The following is a 27,661-nucleotide window of genomic DNA, read 5'->3' as shown; positions in this document are numbered from 1 at the left end:
TGAGATAAATCTCTTGGATATGTTATTTGGTTATATCACAAGTAGATCAGCTTATAGTTAAACAAGCCAAGCAGCATGGGACACGTTACTATAAATCTCACCAAATCAGTTTAGCAATAATTTTTGCTTGAATGAAACAATCCAAATTTTAAACACTCTTTCATGGAATATCAAAGATCAGTAAGCCTAAACAAAAACTGATTCAAGGAGACATTGAAAATTTCAGCACAGCAAACTCAGGTACAATGCTGAATTTCAGATGCTGTTTATACAACCACGAACAATATCAAATAATTTCCCCAAAACATGACTCACCAATTCAGCATTTTGAAATAATGAGTATAAAAATGCTGAAAAAAAATCTAATATAATTGCAGCAAAAGAACAGTCAGCGTAATTAGACTTGCTCTCTTCAGAACTGATCTGTTAAATTGAGATTGAAATAAATTCTGCCTTATTTCACATTCCACTTAAAACAGTTTCATGCACTGTAAGCCAGCTAATGTTTTTGGATCCATAGAACCCAAGTTTTTGTTGGTGTTATTTGGATGGCTAAATCGCCTTCACTCATGGTTTATAAATGTATAAAAATTAAAGAAATTCCCTCATCTAAGAAATAGAAACCAGCTAACATAGCTTAATTATGCAGGCTCACACAAAAAATCATTGCAAAAACAATGGAAGGTCCCTTATTATTGGATATTCAGTTATTGTTTATTTCACCAATGGAAACCAGCACTAATTGCCCATTCCTAACTATGTCTGAAAAGGTGGTGTGGCACCACCTTCTTGAACCACTACAGCTTTTCTGCTGAAGGGACTTGCAAAGTGGTGTTGAGTGGGGAGTTGCAGGATTTAGGCCCAATGAGAATGAAGGAATAGCAATGCATTTCCAAGTTAGAATAGTAGCACTTTGGAAGGAACCTGTAGATGTTGACGTTCCCCCTGCTCCCCCGAGTGATAGAGGTCGCACCACAAAAGTGACTGCATTTAAAATGTACTCCATTGGTCGGAAAGCACTCTGGGGGATTGTGATGTCATAAAAGCTGCCACACAAATCCAAACTCATTTTAATGTTTCTTTTAAAAAGTAACGGCAAATGTACATACATTGATCTACGAGATGAAATGTTATAATAACCAAATAATCAAATTTAGTTAAGTTGGATGAATAGGTCTCTCCTGTTTTTCAAAGATGTTTAAGACAGAAGTCTTGGGAGTACAGAAGTCACAGTTGTGTGGCTGGGACTTCAGTCCTGAGTCAGGTATTCCCCAAAAACATTTTCATCTTCCACTGAACGGAAATATGATCTCCTGTGCAAAGATATTTGAAATCTACTGTCTTCTGGGCAAAGAAATCCAGTGCTATTGATTTATTTACAACAATTTTTCTTATAGTGAGTGAACGTCCTGTGGTTTTGCTCATGAGCAGTCAGAGGATATGCCTTCATACTTCAGTTGTGCTTGTTGTAGTAGCACCACCTCTGGATTAAGCAAGAATATCAGACTTCTTGCATCATAATCTTTAGAAGTTGCAGCTCCACCTTATGGAGACAGGCTTTATCATTACTATTGTAATTATTGCATTGATATAAATTGATGTCACTGAACCAGTTGCATTAAATCTTTATCAAAAATCAAGATAAGATGCTACACCTGTTATGTTCACTCTAACTAGCTGACGGCACTTGCAGACCTTACATACTAATTAAAAGCAGGAATAGGCCACTCGGCCCCTAACTATAACCAGTCCTTTGCATTCCTTCTCACCCCAGTAACCTTTGACCTCCTTGCTCATCAAGAATTGATCTCTCTCTACCTTAAAAATATTCAGACTCTGCTTCCACAGCTCCTTGAGGAAGAGAGCGCCAAAGACTTGCAATCCTCAGGGAAAAAAAATTGTACCTCACCTCTATTCAAAATGGGCAACTCATTTTTAATGAATGACTACTAGTTATAGATTCTCTCATGTTAGTATTCCCTCCATATCTATCTTGTCAAGAATATGAAATTTATATATTGCATTTTAATGTAACTGTCTTCATCTCCATGAACTAAGCATGGCAGGTATTACAATATTACTCATTCACTTCAATGTGGGGCAAAGACCAATTAACAAAAACAGGCAATCCTAAGCTTTATTATCACTAGGATTATGATGCTGAGCTTTGACACAACTGCTAGGGGGCTGCTGAAGTTAGTTAATTCCAAGGTAAACTTTCACACTGGTGGGGGAAATAGACAGTTTGACACAACTGGAAATACAAGGTTTGACATACAACTGGATTTCTACTATCAGCTGGGAAAGGGTGAGGCACAATCACTACAGTGAAGGAGAGGAATATCAATAAGTAACCATTAGTTCATGACTTTCTAAACAAATCTCTATATTAAGCTTGGTAATCGGTGATTGAGACTTGCGTTTTCCATGTCTCTCCTGTGTCTCAAAGCTATAATATTAACATTCAACAAGGCCAGATGACAATGGAAAAACTACAAAATAAGTTTTAAAATTAAAAAAAAAATTCACTTAAGATTTGGAAACACGATCTGGAACATTATCACTCCCTATGGTCCTCAACCACAAAGAATGAGAAATGGTCCCTGCAGAGGCTCCTGTCAGTTAGTGTGAACTTGGTTTACCTCTTACATCCCTGGTACATTTACTTATCATGAATCTATAAATCTGAAATGGAAAATTCTATTTAAACGTAAACTGCTTCAGCCCTTGAAAGCATATTTCCCTGCTTCTTTTGCTCCAGTTGAACAGTTTACCCAAAGCAATATAATGAATAATTTGGCAGGGAAAGTCATTCTGGTCATATGGAGCACCACCGCACGAATGATTTATTGAATTAAAATAAAAATTCAAAATTAAAACAAAAATTCAGAACTCGTGGACAATGCTAAGTTTTGGGGGAGGGGGAATTGCGTCAATGATGAAGAATACAGCAACAAATTATAGGAGGACATGAATAATCATGTGGAACAAGCAAATAATTGACAAATGCAAGGTAATACAATTTAGTGGGAACAATGAGGTCACCTATTAATGGAACAGTGTGAATTCAATTGTATAGTGAAACAGAAATCTTAGAATACACATACCTCAAATCAGGAAAAGCTGTGACACTGATCAATAATGTCATAAGAAAAAACAACAAACCAAGCACTCTGGTTTATTTCTAGAGGGATGAAATTGAACAATAGGGAAGTTATACTAACCCTGTATTGAACCGAATGTAGTTCTAGTTGCTGTATTATAAAAAAAAGCATACAGAAAGCATTGAAGAGATGCAGAGAGGATTTACAAGGATGATGCCAGGAATGTGATGGTATTCACGTCAGAAGAGAATGAACTGATCAGGTCTTTTTCCTTGAGAACAGCTGAGGGGGTGACAAACAGGAGTATTTAAAATCATGGCGATTTGACAAAGTGGATGCAGTACATCTTCACTTGCAGTTGAAGCAATAAAGTACACTGCCCCACAGTGCCAGAGACCCTAGTTCAATCTTGACCTCAGATGCAGTCTGTGTGCAGTTTGCACATTTGCTCTGTGACATGCGTTTCTTCCAGGTGCTCAGTTTTCCTCCCACATCCCAAAGAGATATGGGTCAGTGGGTTAACTGGGCACCGTAAATTGCTCCTAATGTATTGGTAAATGGTAGAATCTGGGGGGGGGGGGGAAGTTGACAGAACGTAGGGAGAATGAGATTAATGAAGGATTAGTGCAAATCAGTGGCCAAAGGAACTGCTTCCATGATGTATCTCTCCATGACTACGACATTTATGAGGAAGGTAGATAAGTACGAAGGAGAATAGAACAGAAAGGTGACACCAAATTATTTAGATGAAGTTGAGATGAGGCTGAAGTGCAACATAAACATTAGCGTGGACAGATTTTGTGCCATAAATCCTTTATAACATTTTATTAATAGAAATGGCCAAAAGCTGGCAGAAAAAAATAACTGATGACACCAAGCCCAATGTAAAACTTAGAGATAGAATGGGTTATCAACACATAATCAAAATTTCTCCAAATGACTTTAATGCTTAAAGTGAGGTACAGGTTTATAGGGTAGGTGGATGCGAGGAAGAATTTCTTTACTCAGAGTAGTTGGAATCTGGAAGACTCTACTTGAGGGAGTAGTGGAGGCAGGGACACCCATAAAAAGTACCCAGATGAGCACCTGAATCATCAAGGCATAGAAGACTACAGGCCAAGTGCTGGAAAATGGGATTAGTATAGCTGGGTACTCAATGGTCAGCATGGCCATGGTAGGCCAAATGGACTACTTCAATGCTACATGACTATGATTCACTAAAAATTCCTTCACACCAAAAGGTGGCAAAAGTGTAAAATTCACACTTAGAACTTCATTGTCCTTCACAAACTGCTAACTTTTTCTAGAAATCCATGCTTCTTTTTCTCCAATTAGGTTTCTCTCCTAAATGGCACTCCATAAAAATGAACGTGAACCTGTTATACTCATCACATTCCCTGCAATCTCCGACATGGTGAACCGCATCATTTGTTGAAACCTTTCATCTGTTATTCACCCACTTGGTTGAACACATTCTGATTATAGTCATTGCTTTTCTAGCCAGGGCTTTGTTTTCTCCTCTTGTACTGTGACTCTCAGAATCTATCGTTCAACTTCCCCTTCTCAACATCACCTACATCAAACCTTTGGTGACATCATCAGAATAGGTTCAATTTCCACATGTATAATGAAGGCAACCAACTCTACCTCTACATCTGTGATTGTATTAATATCCCTATGCTGCATGACAATATTATAGACGTCTATTCATGGATATCACAATTTCATCTATTTAAACACTGGGAAGAGTAAAGCCATCATCTGCAGTGCAACTAACAAACTCTCCAACCTTGTCAACATTTTCACCTCCTCCCCAGCTACTAACTCAAGCTGAACTAGACCATTAGCAATCTTGATAACCCACTCAACCCCAACTGAGTTTTTAGCCTCATATCTATTCACAAGTATCTCCTTCTTTCAATTTTAGACCATCAGCCACCTCCTTCCAAACACATAATTTTGATTTGTTAAAGAGAATCCAAACCAAGATGAAGTCACATTAGGGATTGCTCTAATATCAATCACTGGACATAAATTGAATCACTGTAGAGGGCTGGAACAGTGCTAATTCTGCAACAAAAGATCAAAGTGTAGCAAAAACATCCAACCCCTTAAACAACTTTCTAGGAGTTAAATTATTAGCACCAAATTTTTGTAAAATTGGTGCTTTATCATTCCAGTAGATGATAAAACCCTAGGTCTGGTTAAGCACTGGAATTTCTATATTGACTGATGCTGCAGGACTTAATTAAAAAGCTTGATCAAAAAAGGAAGACGCTGCCAAAGCTTTTTTTTTGGAAAACAATCTAATATTTGTGTGGTCTTCACTCCAAAGATTGAACAAACATGCTAATAAAATAAGGACTTTCCAGTATTTTGAATCCATATTTTGAATATAAGTGATGGCACACACCAAAGTACTTCCATGAATAAGATTGGAAAGTGGGAAAAAAAACAGATCAAGAAAATTTACTGAAATGGAAGGAAACCTATGAACAAGTCTAAAGATAAAATCCTTTGGGAAGAACAACAGTTTAAAAAAAAGTTTTAGTTTCTTAACAGAATGAAGTACCGAAATTGGCAGATGTGAAGCTCACATACAAACACAGCCATTCTCAAATATTCTTCTTCCTTGTGTTTTGGGATCACGCCTTATTTGAATGTATGAGGAAACTGATCAAATGGGAAAGAATCTTTCTACCTCTTTTCTATTAAGTAGATGTTTTCAATTTTATTCCGCAGAACAAAAGTGACTCAGTACAGTATAAAGGATCACTACCATAAATCAAAAACAATTAAATCACAGGTCCATGAAAATAGGGTAATATTCAACTGAATACACAGATAAATTCCAGTTCAGGGCACATAACATGACTCATAATACAAACTATTTGGAGTTTTCCTTGATTAAATACCTTCAATGCTTTGTTTGAAGTTTATCAATAATTTCCTACAGAAATGAGTTTGCAGAACATAACAGTCAGTTGCCTTTCAAGCAGTTTTGAATTAATTTTAAATTACGTATATTTAAATAATGGATTGAAAAGTAAATACAACAAAATAACCGATGTATGAAAATGCAAGGTTTAACACTGATCTAAAAGACAAAATTTACTTTTGAATGGTGGTACAAAATCAACTATTGGTGATTGCTAGGTAATGGGCCAATGTGGGCAGTTACACGTTAAATGATTTAAAGGCTTAAAAATTCCACACATGCTAATACCATCCACGTCTCAAAGCCAGCTAGTTTTCAATTTGTTGTAGTATTTTGATCATTCAAAGCAGTGTGCAAACCATGCAAAAGAATCCCAATTGATAAATATGATTCTTTTGATCTCAAACAGCAAAGGATTACTTAATAAAAAGGTAATTAACAATTTACAACATTCTGGTTAGCTGGGGTCAACTATGTTGGCTCCAATTATTCTTGCTTGTTACTTGCACTGAAAAGTGAACCAAAGGGTGAAAAATAAAAATGCTGTATGGGCCAAAAAAAAACAATTTGAATACTTTAAACTGGCCATTCTAAACCCAGATTCTCAAAGGAAGAAATAAAATAAACAGCTGTAATGTAATTTACACAAGTTGCTTTTTTGCAACAAATTTAGTTTCCATATGTATAGAAACAGTCCATAGACCTTTGTTCAAAATTTCAATGAGATTTCATTACGCATGCCTAAATACACAAAAAGATGTGTTGCCTAAGCTTTCATTCATGTACAAATTAAAGTTAATAGCTGTTTGTCACATGCATAAATCATTTATAACATTATTACTGATGGTATTTTCAAATCTTTGTAGATTTGAGGAAAACTCAAAAATTACTTGCATGAGACTCATCCTTGTATAATTATTTTTGAAAAATGATACTTTAATAGATATTTTTCTCTTGTAATTAATTCTGGCCGTACCAGGTCTTCTAATCTTATCAATAGAGTTGCAGCAGATAAAAGGCAACCATTGCCAGAACAATTCCACAGATAGGGATCATCAGGTACTTCTTGTACTTCTGCCAAGCTGTCTCTTTAGTCTCTACTGCATCCCGCCTCTTGTTCTTCTTACGGCGACCTCTCAGTCTTTTCTCAAAGGCTTCTAGTTCCACCTGGATACAATGCCAAACAAAACAAATTTTACTTCTGAAATGAAAACGTTGAGGCAGTAGAAGAGAGAAAACAAGCAATTCAGATTGACAATTTTTCATGAGCTTATCTATGGGGAAATTACGAGTGTGACAAAGTGAAATCGCTCTGTTAATGGTTTGTGGGTAAAAGGCTGGTTTGGATCTGCATAAAGCAGAAAATCTCAAGCTTAATCTTTGTTTTTCTACCTCTCACCCCCATCCTAAGGTACCTGACCTCAGCCAGGATAGTGTTTGGGGCAATAAAAAAAATTGACACCAATACCCTTGGATTTCCATGATAGAAGTTAGCCCAAGATTTCCTTTACTGAGCATTGCCCAATGATTTTATTGAATGGGTGCATAGAGCATTTTCTAAAAGAGTAGAATTAAGCCCTGTTATATCTGCAAGAGTGAAAATGATTCAGCAGAGGTTATTACCTTTGCTTCTCTTTCAAATTACTGCAGCTTTCAAAAACTGATTTGACTGATTCTTGCCAGAAATATTAAATCACAAAACTAGATTTTAGGAACGTAGAAATCATTCAGCATTGACTCTAGCCTTTAAATTCTAGAAGTGGAACAGCTTTCAATTTTTCTATTTCACTGATTACTCAGAAACTGTAAATGTCACGATGACATTACTGGAACTGGTTTTCAAGGCAACTGTTTAGCAATTGAAATATAGTCAGAGATAAATATGACCACCAGACATCATAGCTAGTATTTCTTTTAAAACTTGAAATTAGAACTAGAGACAAGAATATGGTAGTACAGCTCTTATCAAACAGCTAAAGAATGTTCATCAGCAAAACATGAAGGTCATTGCTATTTTCACAACACCAACTTTTCCTTTCTTGTTTTTTGTTTGGGGTGGGGGGGGGGTGGGTGTGAAATTAATGATTGGATTATTTGGTTTGCAGAAATCCATGCTTTTTTTAAAATGTATATTACATACAAGTGAAACCTTAAATATTTTTGATTTGTCCAGTCTTTAAAGAATTTTCTTTAATATACTAACACAGGCTGAAAAGGTCATCAGGTTTTCTGATCTTAGTCAATCATCATATGCTGGAAAATTAAACTGCTCCAAACAGACTTCATTCATTTGACTTCTTTTTTGTTCCATACCATGCAATTTTTTCACCTCAGCGTTGATAATTCAATCAGCAGTAAGAAAGCACTTGATAGCATCTCTCACACTTATAGGATGGTGCAAAGTGTTGTATATCCAAATTACTTCTGAAATGTAGACATGGGATGCCATGTATTTTCAAGATCCCAAAAACCTCAAATATATTTGTGATGGTCCTGGTTGAAAATAACACTGAGCAGGAAACTAGGAAAGCATGTCGTTCTTCAAAAACTGATATGGGATCTTTTTAATTCACTGAACAGGCAGACAAGACATACTTCTAACAATGTCCCTCTTAATTCTCAATTGTTTCAAACCAGATTATGCATTCTAGTCTTAAATGGGTGTTCAGCCCATAACATTCAGAGACAAAGTATTTAATAGTCAGATTTCAGAAACTAAATGCTCAGCTGACACTCAGATGAATAAATAAAACTGATTCCCAACTAAATCATTTGCTGATGCATTTGCAGATTATTTAAATCAACATGTCAGAAAAGAACAAGTTTCTAAATTTTATTTTGTGCTCACCTTCCAGTGATTTCTGGCCACTTGGTAATCATAATGGTTTGGATTTTGCAAAAAAGTTGCCAACATTTCTTTAAGTGGATGTTTTAAACTTGCTAGCGACTGCTTAGCACCATTCCTGTGGCTATATTTTGATGTCAACAAGGGAGCATGAAGTTGTGATAACCCAGCAGTTGTAATAAGGGGAACTGCTTGAAAAACTACACTACATACAGTAGGTATTGACACAGGAACCTCACCTCCAGGCACTCAAGGATGTCTTAATTAATTTACATTTTTGAATTGCTTGAGTTTGCTTTTTAATTTTTATTTGTCCATTTAATTGTTTGGCATTATGTTCTAGTTTTCATATTAATAAACTACTTTTAATAGTTTAATTAGTTAATATATTTGAATGCTTTTAAAGGCTTTTAATTATTATAGTCAAACAACACCAAATGCACCATTTTGCTCATAATAACAGAATAATTTCAAGAGTTCCACGCACCAGCTAATTACAACCGGTTGAACATAATCAAAGCCATTCCTGCAGCTCATAAGGAGTAGGCATTCACTGCAGGAAGTCATTTCAAAGCTTTAGGAACCTCTACATAGCAAAGAAAGCCAGGAATAAGAACTTGTAACCTAACTCTCAGATCCAGTACAGGAATTACTAGAAGAGATGGCGAGCAGGAGAGAGTCAGTTTATTTTGTGACCTGAGAATGTCAGAGAGATTGACAGCAGGACTAATGCCCTATGGATCTGGGTGCAGTGCTGGAATGTTAATAACTATAGGTGGTCAAAGTCAATGAAGACATCAACAAATCACAGCAACCAACAGCTACGTATATCACTATGTTTGGATACTACTACATGCATTCCACTGCCATTACTCAATACCAAATCACTTACCCAGCACACATGTACATAGTTGCAGGTGCAACATGGACACCTATCTATGCACATTTTGTAGCTTGCACACAGTGCCCGCTATTCAACCAAGACAACAGCAGCAAAACTCTAAATAATGTGCTTGTGACAATGGGACTGGCTGTCGCAGGGACCATGGCCAGCAGCACAGCCAAGATCACTGAAGGGAGATGATATGTGCAATATCCATTCCACTTTCTCACAACTCTCTTTCCAAATCAGCCTACAATTTTTTCTTGTTTGCATGATGCAAATGGCTTAAACAAGGCCCATACTTTGCTACTTGCCTACTCTCCTCACAGAGACCATAACAGTGTCTTTTTCTCCTTTCAGGTACCAAAGAAATTCCACCCGCACTGGCAGGTGAACTAGATCAAATTTAAGTGGGAGGGCATCCTGTCACTCCATCTGATGTTTGTAGTCACCAGCTCAGGTCCTGGAAAACTCCAGGCATCAGAGGATAGTTTGGAGAAAAGACCTGCATATAGTGGTCACCAGGCACAAGAGGTCTATAGGCAAGCAAATGCCTTACAGAACTTCTCGTTTTTGAGATCAGCTCTGTGCACACGAGTTCTCACATCATTTCCCTTCCCTAAGGCATAGATCATGCTAAGTTGGGAAACCCTATAGACTCCTGATCACAAGATCACAAGACAAGGGAGCAGAAGCAGGCCATTTGGCCCATCGAGTCTGCTCCAAGGAAAGGGAAAATAGAAATGAGAAATGGGGGAAAGAAAGAAAAGAAAAAAAACATATTCTAATCCCAATTTCCGGCCTTATCCCCATATCCCTTGATATCCTGACTATTTAGATATCTATCTATCTCCTCCTTGAACGCCCCCACTGATCTGGCCTCCACTGCTGTACGTGGCAAGGAGTTCCACAAACTCACCACCCTCTGGCTAAAGAAATTTTTCCTCATCTCTGTTTTGAAACTGTACCCTCCAATTCTAAGATTGTGCCCTCTGGTCCTGGACTCACCCACCAAGGGAAACAGCTTGGCCACATCTACTCTGTCCTTTCCTATCAATATTTTAAATGTCGCTATGAGGTCCCCTCTCATTCTTCTGTACTCCAGTGAGTACAGTCCAAGAGCCGACAAATGGTCCTCATACGTAAGCCCTTTCATTCCTGGAATCATCCTTGTAAATCTCCTCTGAACCCTCTCCAACGTCAGCACATCCTTCCTAAGATGTGGGGCCCAAAACTGCGCACAATATTCCAAATGAGGCCTCACTAGTGCCCCGTAGAGCCTCATCAACACTTCCTTACTTTTATACACTATACCTCTCGAAATGAATGCCAACATAGCATTCGCTTTCTTTACCACCGATTCAACCTGGTGGTTAACCTTTAAGGTATCCTGCACGAGTACCCCCAAGTCCCTTTGTACTTCCGTGCTTCGGATTTTCTCTCCTCCTAGATAATAATCTGCCTGCTTATTTCTGCTTCCAAAGTGTACAACTGCACATTTCTCAACATTGAACCTCATCTGCCATTTCCTTGCCCATTCTCCTAAACTGTCTAGGTCCCTCTGCAACCTTCCTATCTCTTCAATACTCCCTACTCCTCCCCCTATCTTGGTGTCATCCGCAAACTTAGCCACGAAACCATTTATTCAATCATCCAAATCGTTAATGTACAAGGTAAAAAGGAGCGATCCCAACACCGACCCCTGCGGCACACCACTAGTAACCGGTAACCAACCAGAATGAGATCCTTTTATTTCCACTCTTTGCTTCTTGTCAACCAGCCAATGCTCCACCCATTCTGTTATCCTACCCGTAATTCCATGACCTCTCATCTTATCAATCAGTCTCTTGTGAGGCACCTTATCAAAGGCCTTTTGAAAGTCTAAATACACAACATCTCCCGCCTCTACCTTATCCACCCTACCTGTGATTTCTTCAAAAAACTCCAATAGGTTGGTCAGGCAGGATCTTCCCTTCACAAAACCATGTTGGCTAGGACCTATCTTGCCTTGCGCCTCTAGGTATTCTGTAACCCCATCCTTGAGGATAGATTCCAATAATTTTCCCACCACTGACGTCAGACTAATAGGTCTGTAATTTCCTTTATGCTGCCTCCCACCTTTCTTATACAACGGAACTACATTTGCGACCCTCCAGTCCTCCGGAACCATGCCGGAATCTATCAATTTTTGGAAAATTATCGCCAATGCCTCTGCTATCTCTAAAGCCACCTCCTTCAGAACCCGGGGATGCACCTCATCCGGTCCGGGAGACTTATCAGTCTTTAGCCCATTTAGTTTTCCTAGCACCTTCTCCCTGGTAATTTTAACTGAACTCAGTTCCATTTCGTGAGACTCCTGACTAACCGGCCCATTGCTGATGTCCTCCACGGTGAAGACTGATGCAAAATATTCATTCAATTCCTCTGCCATCTCTCTATCGTCCATTATAATAGCTCCTGCACCGTTTTCAATTGGTCCTATATCAACCCGTGTCTCTCTTTTACTCCTTATGTATTTAAAAACTCTTAGTATCCTTTCGAATGTTATCCGCCAACTTCCTTTCATAATTCATCTTTTCTTTCCTAATGACCTTCTTAGTTTCTCTCTGCAGGTTTTTAAAAGCTTCCCAGTCTTCTGTTTTCCCACTAATTTTTGCTTCTTTGTACGCCGCCCCTTTTGCTTTTATTTTAGCCTTCACCTCTCTCGTTATCCACATTTGTGCCTTTTTTCCATTCAAAACCTTCTTTTTCCTTGGAATATATCTGTCCTGCATTTTCCTTATTTCCTGTAGAAATTCCTTCCATTTCTCCTCTGCCATCCCTCCAGCCAGCTTACTCTTCCAATCAATTTGGGCCAACTCCTCTCTCATACCATTGTAATTTCCTATGTTCCACTGAAATACTGATACACCAGTTATCAGCTTCTCCTTCTCAAACTTGAAACTGAACTCAATCATATTGTGATCACTGGTTCCCAGTGGTTCCTTTACCTTTAGTTCCCTAATCACCTCCGGTTCATTACACAGCACCCAATCCAAAACAGCCAATCCCCTGGTGGGCTCTTCAACAAGTTGCTCTAGAAAAATGTCCCTTAGACATTCCACAAACTCCCTCTCCTGAGTACTACCGCCATTCTGGATTTCCCAGTCCACCTTCATGTTAAAGTCCCCCATAATTATCTTCACATTGTCACTCTGGCACGCTTTTTCTATCTCAAACTGCAACTTATCATCCACTTGCTGACTGCTATTAGGGGGCCTATATATGACTGCTACTATTGTCCTTTTACCCTTGCTATTTCTTAGCTCCACCCACAAGGATTCCACCTCCTCTGACCCAATATCCTTCCTTTCTATTGATTTTATATCACTACTAACCATCATGGCCACACCTCCCCCTCTGCCTACCCGCTTATCCTTCCTACACACTGGAGACACATCAAGATACTTCAGGTGTAGTCAGGCCTTTCTCAAAACCTACATGAAATGTCTAGGAGCATAGAGAAATCCAGCTCTAACCCTGAACATCATGCCTATCCTTGGCATTGTGGACAAAACGTCCAACTCTATTTCAACACTTAGGGACCAAACCATAGTGATAGCATTTGATGACAAAGGTCCCAGATTCTACTGTAGCACAGGAAGAAGCCATGTAACAGAATGATGCAAATTCAGAATGCTGCCAACATGGCCCTGCATTTGTATTTTGAGGTAATCACGACACTCCAGAAATCTGTCCTTCACTCCCTGTGGCCATTACAGGCTTCTCTACGAGAAGAACTGCACAGAATTGTAGGGGAGGCTACGGGATGCGGAATACAGGCAATTAAGGACTTGCACAATAACTGTACGGTTTTGATATTAATCAGATGCGCAGTATTGTTACTTTGCTTGGTACGTGCTGAACACAGATAATCAGCAGGACAGGTATGGGGATCTATGTCACTATGGGGAATCAGGTTTCCGTTTTCATTTCCACTAGTGGAATTCAGCATTACAGAGCTGCAAGACCACGATGGCTTACAAACTCTATAGTGAGGTGCTCAACTAATGACTTCTCAAAAGGATTTCAATCACTTAGAAGACACAAGTTAATGATGCTGAGTAACTTTTGTTTTCTACCAGTCTCCAAGATTGCAGGTCCAAGCACATCAAGACAGTGTTCAGGACAAATCGTATGACTTGATTGCTGGCCTCATCTACAACCCTAAGTGTTCAATGTAGTCCATTACCAAATGCAGTGCAGTATGCACCATTTACTAAACGGAAGGCAACAACTTGTCTTGGCTTCCTTGGCAGTACAAAGTAAAGCTCAATCGTTCTCATCCAGAAGGAGGGATAGGGCAGCAATTATTTGGTTACTAAAACACCTGCAATGTGGTCTCCAAGGCACACATTATATATAATCACAATTTCTAAATGTGCAGAAGACAAAATTTGGCAGTACTCTGAATTGCACAGAGGACAGTGACAGATTGCAGCAGGACATAAACATACTGATGGAATGGGCAGATGCAAGGCAGGTGGAAATTAATGCAGAGAAATGTGAGATGATGAATTTTGGTAGGAAGAATGAGGAGAGGCAATATAAAGTAAAGGATATTGTTCTAAAAGAGGTGTAGGACCAGAGACCTGGGAGTAGGTGTGCAGATGTGTGTGAAAGTGGCATGGCATAAAAGTAGTAAGGTAGATGGACTGAAGTGTGTTTATTTAAACGCAAGAAGTGTCAGGAATAAGGGAGATGAACTGAGGGCTTGGATAAGTATGGGGGACTATGATATTGTGGCTATTACTGAGACGTGGCTGACATCAGGAGAGGAGTGGACATTGAATATTCCTGGTTTTCAGTATTTTAACAGGGATAGGGAAGGGGGGGGGAAAAGAAGAGAAGGAGGGGTGGCGATACTGGTCAGGGACACTGTTACGGCTGTGGAAAGGATGGATGTTGTAGAAGGATCATCTCTAGAGTCTGTATGGGTGGAAGTAAGGAACAAGAAAGGAGCAGTTACTCTACTAGGAGTATTCTATAGGCCCCCCGGTAGCAGTAGAGATATAGAGGAGCAGATTGGCAGGCAATGTTTGGAAAGAAGCAAAAATAACAGGGTTGTTATAATGGGAGACTTCAACTTCCCAAATATAGACTGGAACCTGCTTAGTGCCAAAGGTTTAGATGGGACGGAATTTGTTAAATGTGTCCAGGAGGGATTCCTGATGCAGTATGTTGACAGGCCGACTAGAGGGAATGCCATGCTAGATCTAGTTTTAGGAAATGAACCGGGACAGGTGAAGGATCTATTGGTGGGTGAGCATTTGGGGGACAGTGACCATTGCTCCATAACCTTTAAAATTGTCATGGACAGGGACAGGTGCAGAGAGGACAAGGAGATATTTAATTGGGGAAGGGCGAACTATGAGGCTACAAGGAGAGAACTTGGGAGTGTAAAGTAGGATGTCCTTTTTGAAGGGAAATGTACCATGGAGATGTGGTCGATGTTCAGGGATCTTATGCAGGATGTTAGGGATAAGTATGTCCCGGTGAGGCAGAGAAGGAATGGCAGGGTGAAGGAGCCATGGGTGATGAGAGAGGTTGAACGACTAGTTAGGGAGAAGAAGGTAGCATACATAAGGTATAAGCAGCAAAGTTCAGACAGGGCCCGTGAGGAATATAGAGTAGCGAGGAAGGACCTTAAGTTCAAAAGGGCTGAGGAGAGCTAGAAGGGGACATGAAAAGGCATTGGCTAGTCAGGTTAAGGAAAATCCCAAGGCCTTTTTCACCTACGTGAAGGGTAGGAGGATGGCTAGGGTAAAGGTAGGTCTGACTAAAGACAAAGGTGGGAGAATGTGCCTGGAGGCGGCGGAAGTGGGAGAAGTTCTCAATGAATACTTCTCTTTGGTATTCACCAAGGAGAGGGGTCTTGATGATGCGGAAGGGAGTGCTGGTAAGGGTAATGTTCTCGAGGTTGTAGATATCAAGAGAGAGGATGTGTTGAAGTTGTTAAATAATATCAAGACGGATAAATCTCCGGGGCCTGACGGGATTTTCCCCAGGCTGCTTCGAGAGGCAAGGGAGGAGATTGCTGAACCGCTGGTAAGGATCTTTGAGTCCTCGTTGTCCACGGGGATGGTGCCGGAGGATTGGAGGGTGGCGAATGTTGTCCCCTTGTTCAAAAAAGGTAGTAGGGATAGTCCAGGGAATTACAGACCGGTGAGCCTTACGTCTGTGGTGGGTAAGCTGTTAGAAAGGATTCTAAGGGATAGGATCTAACACCTAGAGAATAATGGACTGATTAGGGACAGCCAGCATGGATTTGTGAAGGGAAGATCTTGCCTCACAAGCCTGATAGAGTTCTTTGAGGAGGTGACGAGGAAGATTGATGAGGGTAGTGCGGTGGATGTGGTCTATATGGATTTTAGTAAGGTGTTTGATAAGGTACCTCATGGTAGGCTTCTTCAGAAGGTCAGAGGCCAAGGGATCCAGGGAAGCTTGGCTGTGTGGATTAGGAATTGGCTTGCTTGTAGAAAGCAGAGGGTTGTGGTGGAAGGAGTGCCCTCGGATTGGAGGGCAGTGACTAGTGGTGTCCCTCAGGGATCGGTTCTGGGACCTCTACTTTTTGTGATATTTATAGATGACTTAGATGAGGGGGTGGAAGGCTGGGTTAGTAAGTTTGCGGACGACACTAAGATCGGCGGTGTTGTGGATAGTGTAGAGGGCTGTCGGAACTTACAGAGGGATATTGATAGGATGCAGAGCTGGGCTGACAAGTAGCAGATGGAGTTCAATCCGGAGAAGTGTGAGGTGGTACACTTTGGAAGGACAAACTCCAAGGCAGAGTACAGGGTAAATGGCAAGGTACTTGGTAGTGTAGAGGAGCAGAGGGATCTGGGGGTTCATATTCACAGTTCACTGAAAGTTGCCTCACAGGTGGATAGAGCAGTTAAGAAGGCCTATGGGATGTTGGCTTTCATAAGTCGTGGGATTGAGTTTAAGAGCCGCGAAGTGATGATGCAGCTTTACAAAACTCTAGTTAGACCACACTTAGAGTACTGTGTTCAGTTTTGGTCGCCGCATTATAGGAAGGATGTGGAGGCGTTGGAGATGGTGCAGAGGAGATTTACCGGGATGCTGCCTGGATTAGAGCGTATGGAATATGAGGAGAGGCTTAAGGTGCTAGGGCTTTATTCACTGGAAAGGAGGAGGATGAGAGGAGACATGATAGAGGTATACAAAATATTGAGAGGAATAGATAGAGTAGACAGCCAGCGCCTCCTTCCCAGGGCACCAATGCTCAAGACGAGAGGGCATGGCTTTAAGGTTATGGGTGGGAGTTTCAGGGGAGATGTCAGGGGGAGGTTTTTCACCCAGAGAGTGGTTAGTGCATGGAATGCACTACCTGGGCTGGTGGTGGAGGCAGATACATTGGACAGGTTCAAGAGTTTGTTGGATAGGCACATGGAGGAATGCGAGATAGGGGGATATACGGGAGGAAAGGTTTAGATAGAGTGAGGGTGGTTTGATGGACGGCACAACATGGTGGGCCGAAGGGCCTGTTTTGTGCTGTATGGTTCTATGGTTCAAGTTTAGAAAGTAGTTAATACGGCAAGCACAATTCTGGGTTTTATCAACAGAGGCACAGAGTATACAAGCAGGGTCATTATGCTGAACAGCATCCAGCATCAAATTTCCCTGAATTCTATGCTTTTCTAGAGTAAAAGAACTATTTCAGTTTATCATGGTAGCTAAGTTTATGTATTAATCTTGTCTAGGACTTCAACACCATCCACCATATGTGGTGATCAAACGGAGCTGTTTTTTGAATATCAGCATCTTAATAACAAAATCAAATATAAAAATATACAAACACCAAAAGAAACAGATGACCACAACACAATCCTATCATTGTAAAGGAATGCAATATCATCCACTCTATTTGCCTGACAATGGTGAAAACATATTGTGCAAAATTCCTACCTCCTAATTGTAGTGTAGACCATAAAAACATAATAGAAACAAGAGTAGACCACTCAGTTCCTTGTGCTTGCTCTGCAATTCAGTAAGATCATGGCTAATCTTTTAGCCCAGTGATTCATTCCTGCAATAACCCACATCCCTTGATTCCCTTGAAATCCAAAAATCTGTTTTGAATCGAATTAGTGACAGAACCTCTACAGCCTTGTGCAGAGAATTCCGATGATTCACTCTCCGAGGTGAAGAAATTTCTTCTCATCTCAATCATGAATGGCTGCCCCCGGTTCTGGATACCCCAGACAGAGGAAGTAGCATCCCTGCATCAACTCTGGTTAAACCCATAAGATGTTTCAGTATGATCTCTTCTCATCTTTCTAAATTCTGACTGTAGGCTCAGTTCACTTAATCTATCCTCAAAGAATAAGTCCACCATGTCTGGAAACAACCTGGTAAACCTTTGTTGCACTTGCTCTATCACAACTTTATACTTCCTTAGATAGAGAGATCACACAATTACACATTTTTAGTCTCACTTTATGAAATACTAGTAGGCCAGCTTTATCTGTTGACAAAACTATATGCACAACATTACATGGTAATTGGATAAAAAGAATGCAGGCCCAATGACCGCTTGGTATAATACAATGGAAAGGATTCCTCTCTCTACTGCTAAAAACCTTTTGAACAATATTTTTCAGCTAATTTACTGGCAAGAAAGACTTCAACTAGCTTCAGATGAAGCATGGAAGTTAATTCAGCACGTAACCATCAAAAGGAACATTACTTCAAGAGTATCCAGAGAGGAAAAAAAACTAAGACAGAGACACAAGAGACTGCAGATGCTGGAAAGTCGGGCAACAAACAATCTGCTGAGGAACTCAGAAGGTTGAGCAGCATCTGTGAGGGGAAAGGAACTGTCGACGTTTTGGGTCGAAACCCTGCATCGGGGTTGAGAATAAAGAGGGGAGATAGCAAGTATAAAGAAGGGGGGTGGTGAGACAGGGGTCAGAGGTAATTGGTGGCCTGGGGGAGGGGGGAGCGTAAGAAATGGGATGGTGAAGGATGATGGGCGGGGGGAGGGAAGGGGTGGAGTTGGGAGACAGAGACAAAGACAGACAAAATGAGGAAGATGGACCCAAGATGGGGAGTGGGATGTTGTCAGAGGGTAAATATGGAGACAGCTGCTGGAGGGTGAGAAGCAGGAACACAGCAGCTACCAGTGCTGGAATCTGATAATGGAGGTGATAATGGAAACCATTAGAGGGGGAGATGAAACCAGGAGCAGATGGGGGTAGGTGGGGAGAGCCCGGGCGTGAAATGTGTGGGAAGAGTGAGTGAGTGAGTGGGGGTGGGAAACTGGAGGTGAGGATCACTCAAAATTGAAAAAAAAACTTCACATCACAGGAAACTGAACAGGGAGAAAAAAAAAAGTGTTTTGGAAAATAATAAATGTTCTTCCATCATTTAATATATTCTTTCCAAACAAATAAACTAAGGAACATTCATTCGTGCCTTATTTTTATATAATGGATATTCTCAGCCTCTTACCTGCTGTTTTAATTTTTCTTTTTCAAGAGCTGCTCTCTCTTCAGCTTCTTTCATCTGGAGTTACCAGTAAAAACAAAAATCAGTTTCTATATTATTAGCCCACTAACTGAATATAACTTTCCAAAATGCAAAATGAGCAAATAACTTAATTAACTATTGTTTGCTTTTTTATACTCAAAACCTGCAGATCAGATCTGGCCCTTTTGATCGGATATGGATTTTGTGGAATGGACAATGATCAGCATTTTCTCAACAGTAATCTGCAAAATTACTTCATTTTTATTTCATCAAATCACTGGTCATTACTAAAGTTTAAACAATTTTTACATTCTCTTCACTGAAGTGGCTTAACTTTCTTCCTCAGATGTGACTATTATAAGGCATGTAATCATCATTGTTTGTAAAAGCTGAAAGAGGAAATCTAAATTGTTCCTACTTAAAATAGCCATTTATGGGGCTCTCATAGTAAAATGAAAATGGAATAGATCCATGATAAATCTAAGCCACCTGGCCAATTTTAATGAACTTATCCCTTACAATGAATGCAAGGTTCTGCATGTAACCCAATACAGTTCTTAGGCCTCTTTAATTTAAAATCCTGTCTTTGTAATGAAACAGTAGTTCCATAATGGCAAAATGATTACAAATTACTCTCCTGGATTTAGATTAATGTTGCAGTTATTCAATTTGAGGGTAATTAACTTATGACTTTTCATTTCCAGCAAAAACTATTACTTCACTGTTTTCCCAATCACCTAGTTGTCAGTTGCAGGGAAGCTTTAAGTCAGAAACAAATTATGTTTCACTGCACTGTCACCAGAAATTTAGGATTTCAGCAAGAAATCCTCTCCATTTCTCTGGGATCCCTTTGTTCTTGCAATTCTGACCTTTTGGGCATCCCCAATTTTAATCACTGAACCAGTAGTGGTCGTGTCCTCAGTTACCAAGGGCCTAACATCTGGAATTTCCTACCTAAACCTCTCCAACTCTTTCATCTTTTGAGATACTCCTAATTCCCATATTTTTTTTGACCAAACTTCTGGGCATTCTGCACTAGTACCTCCTTTGACAATATCACATGATAATGATCTGTGAAGTAATTGGGGGATGTTTCATTATTTTAAAGGCACTGTATATATACAAGCTTGGATGCTTTTATATTGTATCCCCCCCACCCAAAAATATTTTCATTTTAGCTCTAATCATACTCTCCCAGATAAATACTGTTCACATCCAGGGAACATCTCACAAATTCAGCAATTATAAATGTGGCAAATAATTTCTAATTAATATATTTTATGTTCAGGGGTAAAAGAGACAGACAAGACAGGATTTAAAAGAAAACGAGAACCTAGATCAGGTAGGTGCTTTGATTTTTTTTTACAAGGCATCATTGTTATGTGCCCACGTAAGATGTATTTAATTTTACTCCAGGACTATTGTTCAATTTTCTAATCAATTAATAAAAAGCATCAAGTTGAGATGACAAACATCATACTTCGAATCACTGAATTTTGAACTATAGGAGGCCATTATACATCATCTTATTTCTCTGCCCTTTCCCCCACAAGTTTAGCTTTTTTCAAGCATTTATGTTATTTAACATTTATATGAATTCTGCTTTTACTACCACTTCTGGTGGAGAAAGCAACCTTGATTAAACTTCCTTTGAGCAATTTGACATGACACACACGTTACAATAGCTTAACTTGTTGAAAACCATATACATAACTGCAATAAGTTCTACCAGAGAGTTCATTAGTTTGCAAAATCTATTCCTTGTACCCCACTTTTAAGGAAAGCTGGGAGAGTATAATGTAACAAGACAGGAGACATTACCTCAGATGCCTTTTGCTTCATTTCCTGACAGACTTCATCACATTCCACCAGGACCTGCTCCTCAGTCACCACCGAACACAGTATTTCCTTACAGAACACAAAGTATCTACAGTATTAATTCTTTTAAATTAACACAACATTCTTTGAAGAAAACAACTTGGATTATGCAGGAAGGATATAGTTGATATATTGAAAGTAAATAAACTTTGGCTTAAAATGACATTAAATATGCACACTTAATAATTGTTCACGTATTTTTGTACTTGTTACACAACAACTGAAGAATGAGATTTTTCATGCAAAGATGCACCAGTGGAAGTTATACTCAAATGTGTGATTATTATTCTGGCATTTCAACCTAGCAGAACACAGTGGAACCTTGCAGAACTCAAGTACAATATTTTTTCTGAATCCTTTCACTGACTTGTGCACAAACTGAAACAATACAGATACACTTCAACTAAATTTATAGTTCTTCCCTGTATGCACAAAGAAACTCATTTTAAGATTAAAAAATAAAAACATGGCTTGTTTTATTTCTTTTAAGAAAGCTAATTACATTTAGAAAATATTCTTGGATAAATAATATTATATTGCATGCAATGTTATCACTTAAATCCCCAAAATTAAACCTGTGTTTTGCCATGAGGGATTTATAATTATTTTAGAAGCTAATATTTCCTTCTATTACACCATGGTCTGAATAAAACCTATTCAGAACGAAACCATTTAGGTGAATCAGTCTTGAAATTCAATGCACACTACCAATCTCTACATAGATACAGGAGTCATTCTGACCTGTACATTCGTATTTTTTATATTTCCTTATGACAGAGAAGGGGATCATTCTGCCCATCTAGTCAATGCTAGCTCTCAATGCAATTCCATTCCCCCATCTATTTTCCCTGCAACCTATTCTCTCTCAATGCCCATTAACTCCCCCCAGTCTTAGCAACACTAGAGGTAACTTACAGTAGCCAATTAATCTACCAACTGCATGTGGGAGGAAACTGAAGTTCCTAGGGGAAACCCACATGGTTACAGGAGAACGTGCAAACACAACTGGACAGTACCAGAGGTCAGGATCAAACCCAGGTCACTGGGACTGAGGCAGCAGTTCCACCTGCTGTGCCACAATGTCACCCTCTGGATCCCTTTACATCTGTGTACTTTTTTTTTGATGCACAATATTGATGGAAAATAAGAAAAAGCAACGAGTACCCAATAATTCAAAAGTAAAACAGGATAACTATCAACCTTCCATTAGGAAAGTCAATTTTCTATGAATGGATGATCCTTTCCAGAGAGATGATTGACGTTGCTGAGATATACATTCCTGTATCACATTAATTCAGATGAATAAGAAAGAATTTCAAGATTACTGTGAAATAATGGGCCAGAACGTACGGACCTTCTCCTGGTGGTTCTGTAGTGAACCACTAGCTAAGTGCAGACACAGGAAAACCAGTTTGACTTCCACACCTGCCCAACACAATGTGGAAATCAGAAACAAGCTGGCATCTGACTTCCTGCTACACAATTGGACTCAGCATCATGACCAGGGGCAGAGGATGAACATTTTAAGCTGAGTCCCCAGATGGCTGGTGCATGACCCCATTAATTTGAATGGGATCACCTACCTAGATTGGAAGAGTATGTGCAAGTGGTGTAATACTTTTAAACTTACTTATACCACTTAAAAATATTGTTTAATATTTTTTAAATATTATTTTTTAGTCACTTAGACCCATTTGAACATTTATTAAAACTACTCAAAGGCATTTAACAAAAATAAGCTGTCAAAAGACCATCCAGATCCACCAAAGATCCATCAGGATTTTCCTATCTGGACTTGTATTCTTTCACCCCGTTCAGCCCCTCCCCACATACATCTGTGACACCTCTAATGCCCTCTGTCACCTTAATAGTTTCCAATTTCTTGAAAATATTTTTAAAAATGCATATGCTGGAAACTTGGCAGAAAACAGAAAATGCTGCAAATACTCAGCAGTATCTATCAAAGATCTTTCATCAGAATTGAAAAAGTGAGGAAACATGTTGGTTTTACACTACGGAGAGTGCAAAATGGATGGGGGAGAGATGGATAAGACAAATGGAATACCTGTGGTTCAGTGAAGATATGGTTGCCCTGTCTGTTTAAAAGATTAATGATGGTACTTAGAGAGAAAAAGTAACGTTAAAAACATAAATGTTGGTCAGAGCTGGAAATACAACTTGAAACCAAAAGGAGAATTCTGGAAATGTCCAGCAGATCAGGCAGTGTATGTGGAGAGAGAAAAACTGAGTTAATTTTTTCTCTCTAACTGATATTAATGTGTTAATCGAACGGCACTATAAACATCAACATTACCTTAGTGACCCTGGTTTCACCTAACAGAAATATTCTCCATCTTATCCATCCTTCCTCACTCTCTGCAACCTAAAACTACCTTGTTTTCTCTTTTTTCCCCCCAGTTCTGGTGAAAGGTCGTCAACTGTTTTCCTTTCCACAGATGCTATTTGACCTACTGGGTATTTCCAGCATTTTCTGTTTTATTCCAGTTTTCTGGTTCTAACTGGTTCATCTTCACCATGAAGGTCAATCACTCCACACCTCCATCCACATCAGAATGGTCTGATGGTCCTTCTTTTCTACTTTGAATAGAAGTCCAAACAGTTCCCTTCCATCACACACTCCTTCGTCAAGCTGAATTACGATTGCTGCCAGTTCCCACATGGCTCTCACTTTCATATGGTCCATAACCAACTCTTCCCTGCCCTTTCTTGATATCTTATGGGTTAGCGACCAATATCCATTCTAAACCCATCAACTGACATCTTTCTAAACCACGTCCTCCCACTCGGTTTCCCATAGGTTGCCAATTTCTCCATCTCTGTCACATCTCCTCTCAAGACTCTTCACACAGGCCTTTAAAAGGTCTTCCTTTTTTCTTAATGGTGGTTTCCTCTCTACTGTAGTTGATTGAACTAAAGCTCCTTTGCTTCAGTTTGTTTCATTTTCCATCATCTGTCTCTAATTGTCTTTTTTTTTTGGTAATTGTTACCCTGACAACTTTCATTGCACCCTCTCAAAAACATTCCTTTTGTTCTCTCCATCCCTCCCCCTCTACTGAATTTGCCAACAAAGTAACTATCAAAACTGGTCATTTCTGCCCACCATCATTTTGGGTCAGTCTTTCTATATTAGTCTATGTCTGGTCTGGTCTGGTCTGCGAGACACGTTCCACAGCCTCGCTATGAGCAACACATAAAAGAACATAATCTGCTCCTAACTGCTACATTAAATCATCTGGTCTCACCGTTTTAAAAATATTCCCTTTGTACTACCCATCCCTTCCCCACCAGCTCTGCTACTGAAAAACACCTTTTTTCCTCTACTAGTTCCGACAATCAGTTTCAAAACTGAAAGATTAACTGTTTTTCTTTCCATAGATGCTGCCTGACCTGCTGAGTGTTTCCAGCATTTCCTTGCTTTTATTTCAGAGTACCACCGTCTGTTGATGAAGTGCTCTTAACTGGAAGTGTCATCTCTATTTCTCCCCTCACTGATGCAGCTTGACATGTTAAGTGCTTAGAGAATTTTATTTTGATGAGAATCCAAAGGCCTGATTGACTGCTGAATCACAGGCTCCAGGACGATTGGGTCCTCAGAGACAAATAAAGCAAGTACAGCAGTGGATATTGCACAGCCATGAACGGTAGACCAGAACGTGAGTGGCCAAATGAAATGGCTGGGCCACAACAAAGGAAATACCAAAGTAACTTATCGAAGAAGCAATGTTCTTATTCTGAAATTTTCACTGTGCCTTATAATTAAGGTTTACCTTTTTTATCCGCTTACAGGGGCATTTCATCTTCACTTTCTGGCTGCAGCCCTCTGGACAGTTACCAGGGTGGCAGATTGCTTTGCATCGATGTCCACATGATAACTATTTAAAATAGAAACAGATAAACAGAGAATTCTGTTCAATAACATGTATAAAATGAAATGCGAAGAGCAGTCCTAATCCTGCTTAAAATTGTTCAGTTATAAAGTTACCCCAAACAAATTTTCCAGTGCTTTCAAATGAATACATCACCCTATCGCTGCCAATCATCACAAAAATCAGACAAAATGACCCAGTTATGAGGTGTTGAGGGCTTGATTAGATCCGAAAACAAAAATGAGAATTTACACAGATAAAGTATAAAAAAAAGGCCAGAGATGTTTTTGCATTGGGAACCAAAGCACATCAGAAATAACTGGAGTGATGGATAAACACAACTTCACACAGTTGTGCAGGGTTGTGGATGAACTGAATCTTGAGGGGAGATCTGGCCTGGGAAAGCTGACCAAATGTACGTTAGAATAGTGAAGTCTCGAGGTAATGAGATGTGGATGAGTTTTGACAGCAGATAACATAAGGCAAGGATGGAGGTCACAAGAATATAAAAGGTGGATATAGGTGTCCTTTGTAGTGGCAAGACATATTATCCAAATTCACCTTGGGTTCAAATATGGCACCAAGGTTACAAACAGTCTAGTTTCCAACAGTTCTGAGAGGGGTAGAAATGGGTAAATTGAGTGGTAGAGACAACGAATAATGGCTTTGATTTACCCAATACTTGGAACAAATTTCTTCTCATCTAGTATTGTAGTCGGACAAGCAGCCCAACAATTTAGTCTGGAGGGGTCAAGCAAGGTTATAATGAAATAGAACTGGATATCATGAGCGTACATACGGAAACTGTCTTTTCTGAAAAATCAGGAATGACATTTTCAGATGATACTGCAGAAGGGCATTGTGCAGACAAGGAGCCAGCCATGGATGCATTCATGTAGGGTATTGGACTGTACAGACGTGGGAGAAGCCTTTGCAATTAATTCCCTGGTTGCAACTGGATAGCTAAGATTAGAACTGAGCGAGTGTGGTCCCTTCTAGCAGAGGTAATGGAGAAGGCAATGTGTCAAGGCCTGATGAAAGGACAAGTGAAACAAGGAAGATAGATCAACTTTTATCATAATCACATAGTTTGCCGACAGTAAACTTTGATAGTCCTTTCAGTAGCCTGGAAAGCGTGGAAACATGATTGTTGTGATAACTTCAAAATAAATACCTCAGGAACCACTATTCATCCATGTGATTTAGCAGCAAAGGATCGTCATTTAAATAAACACTTCAAATAAACTGAAAACATTATCTTTTCCTCACCCTGGACAACACATTCTCATTTTGTTCTCCCACTTGGTTTCCATATCAAATGTTAATAAGTTACAGCACCATGCAACTGACTTTCCATTCCCATAAAGTGCATACCACCTGTAAAAAATCTGTAATGGTCTTCATTTCTAGGTTCAAGTCATTTACACAACCCAATTACAGCAAAGGACCCAACTAGAAGCACTGGTGGAAAGTCAAATCATGATTTAAAAAATCTCAGAAGCTCACAGCAGCAGGAATGAGTTGTAATAGCTATCTGGCTACTGACCAACTTCCTCACTAGCCCACTTTTACACAGGCATTTCATTGCCCGGGATAAACTACAGAAATTTCAAGGCACTGCAAAAGTGGGGTAAAAATGGTGAGACTCAACATTATGATTCCACACTCTTCCTGTGCTTTGTGCCCAAGGGATAAGCAACTTCTGGGCATGAACAAAAGGAGAAACTGCCAACAGTCAGCACAAGTCTAAAATTTTTTTTTAAAAAAGCACCGTCATTGCACTCACAAACACATTCAGCCAGAACTATCAACTGAATGATTCAGGATATGACTGGGCAATTCTCCATTTTGTTGGGTGGATGCTTGCTGTATTTATTGGTCCACATGGATCATTTTAAGTCTATTCATCCAAAACAAATAATTTAGCTTGCTTTAAAGCAAGTCAGAATTTTTAATATGGTCAGAGCCATGTGCTTCTTTTAGATTTATCATGGTGTATAAATCTTGGAAATTTGAGCACATCTCCGCTTCTTGGGATCCAGCATTAGCAATACCAGGTTAAAAACTGCAGAGGCTAAACTTTAAATGTCCCATGATATTGCCTACTATACCTTACTAAGCAACACAATTTTTCCTATGATTTAAATCATTTGTATTTAAAGCCCATGCACTAGTGATCATAGCATAATAATGCCCAAATGGTAGTTATCTGCAGCCAATAACAAAATGTTCAATGTATAATTTTACAGTAACAGAATCAAATGAAGAGCTGGATCTTTCTGACAAAAGCTGACTGTCCTACACAATAGCAAGTCTGGGACTTTGTTAATTGTATACACATGGAAATACCACAAATCTGTCAGTTTGTCATGCCATTGGAGTCAGGAAAGCTTCAGGGCAGCAAAAAAGCCACTGATCAGGGTCATGTTAGGGTAGGGGTAGTGGTTGGTGCTAATGACCATGGGCAGCATTTCAGACCAGCGGGATCTGACCCAAAAGAAAACTATGTCCCAGGTCATTAAGTAATTTAATGAATTATTTCTTCATTAAAATTAATTAGCTCTACTTCCTGAGACAATTGAGAAATCGGTCAAA

At 39.5% G+C, this 27,661-nt stretch overlaps 1 protein-coding gene across 1 annotated transcript in view; it reads right to left on the bottom strand.

Annotated features, from left to right (window-relative positions):
• Positions 1-5,812: 5,812 nt before the first annotated feature.
• The window catches only part of nfxl1 (nuclear transcription factor, X-box binding-like 1), an 81,011-nt gene continuing 59,162 nt past the window's right edge, over positions 5,813-27,661 (bottom strand). Inside the window, exons 19-22 of the mRNA XM_052039882.1 lie at positions 24,968-25,072; positions 21,123-21,209; positions 19,284-19,337; positions 5,813-7,209 (exon numbers count right to left, since the gene is read on the bottom strand). Of these exons, the coding sequence (XP_051895842.1) occupies positions 7,036-7,209; positions 19,284-19,337; positions 21,123-21,209; positions 24,968-25,072 (420 nt within the window). The 3' untranslated portion in view covers positions 5,813-7,035. The remainder of the gene's footprint in view (positions 7,210-19,283; positions 19,338-21,122; positions 21,210-24,967; positions 25,073-27,661) is intronic.

Source organism: Pristis pectinata, chromosome 2 (genome assembly GCF_009764475.1).
Source record: "Pristis pectinata isolate sPriPec2 chromosome 2, sPriPec2.1.pri, whole genome shotgun sequence".
In the NCBI taxonomy this organism is placed as follows: Eukaryota; Metazoa; Chordata; class Chondrichthyes; order Rhinopristiformes; family Pristidae; genus Pristis; species Pristis pectinata.
The sequence above is the reverse complement of the archived record's forward strand: the minus strand, read 5'-3'. Positions and strand labels throughout refer to the sequence as shown.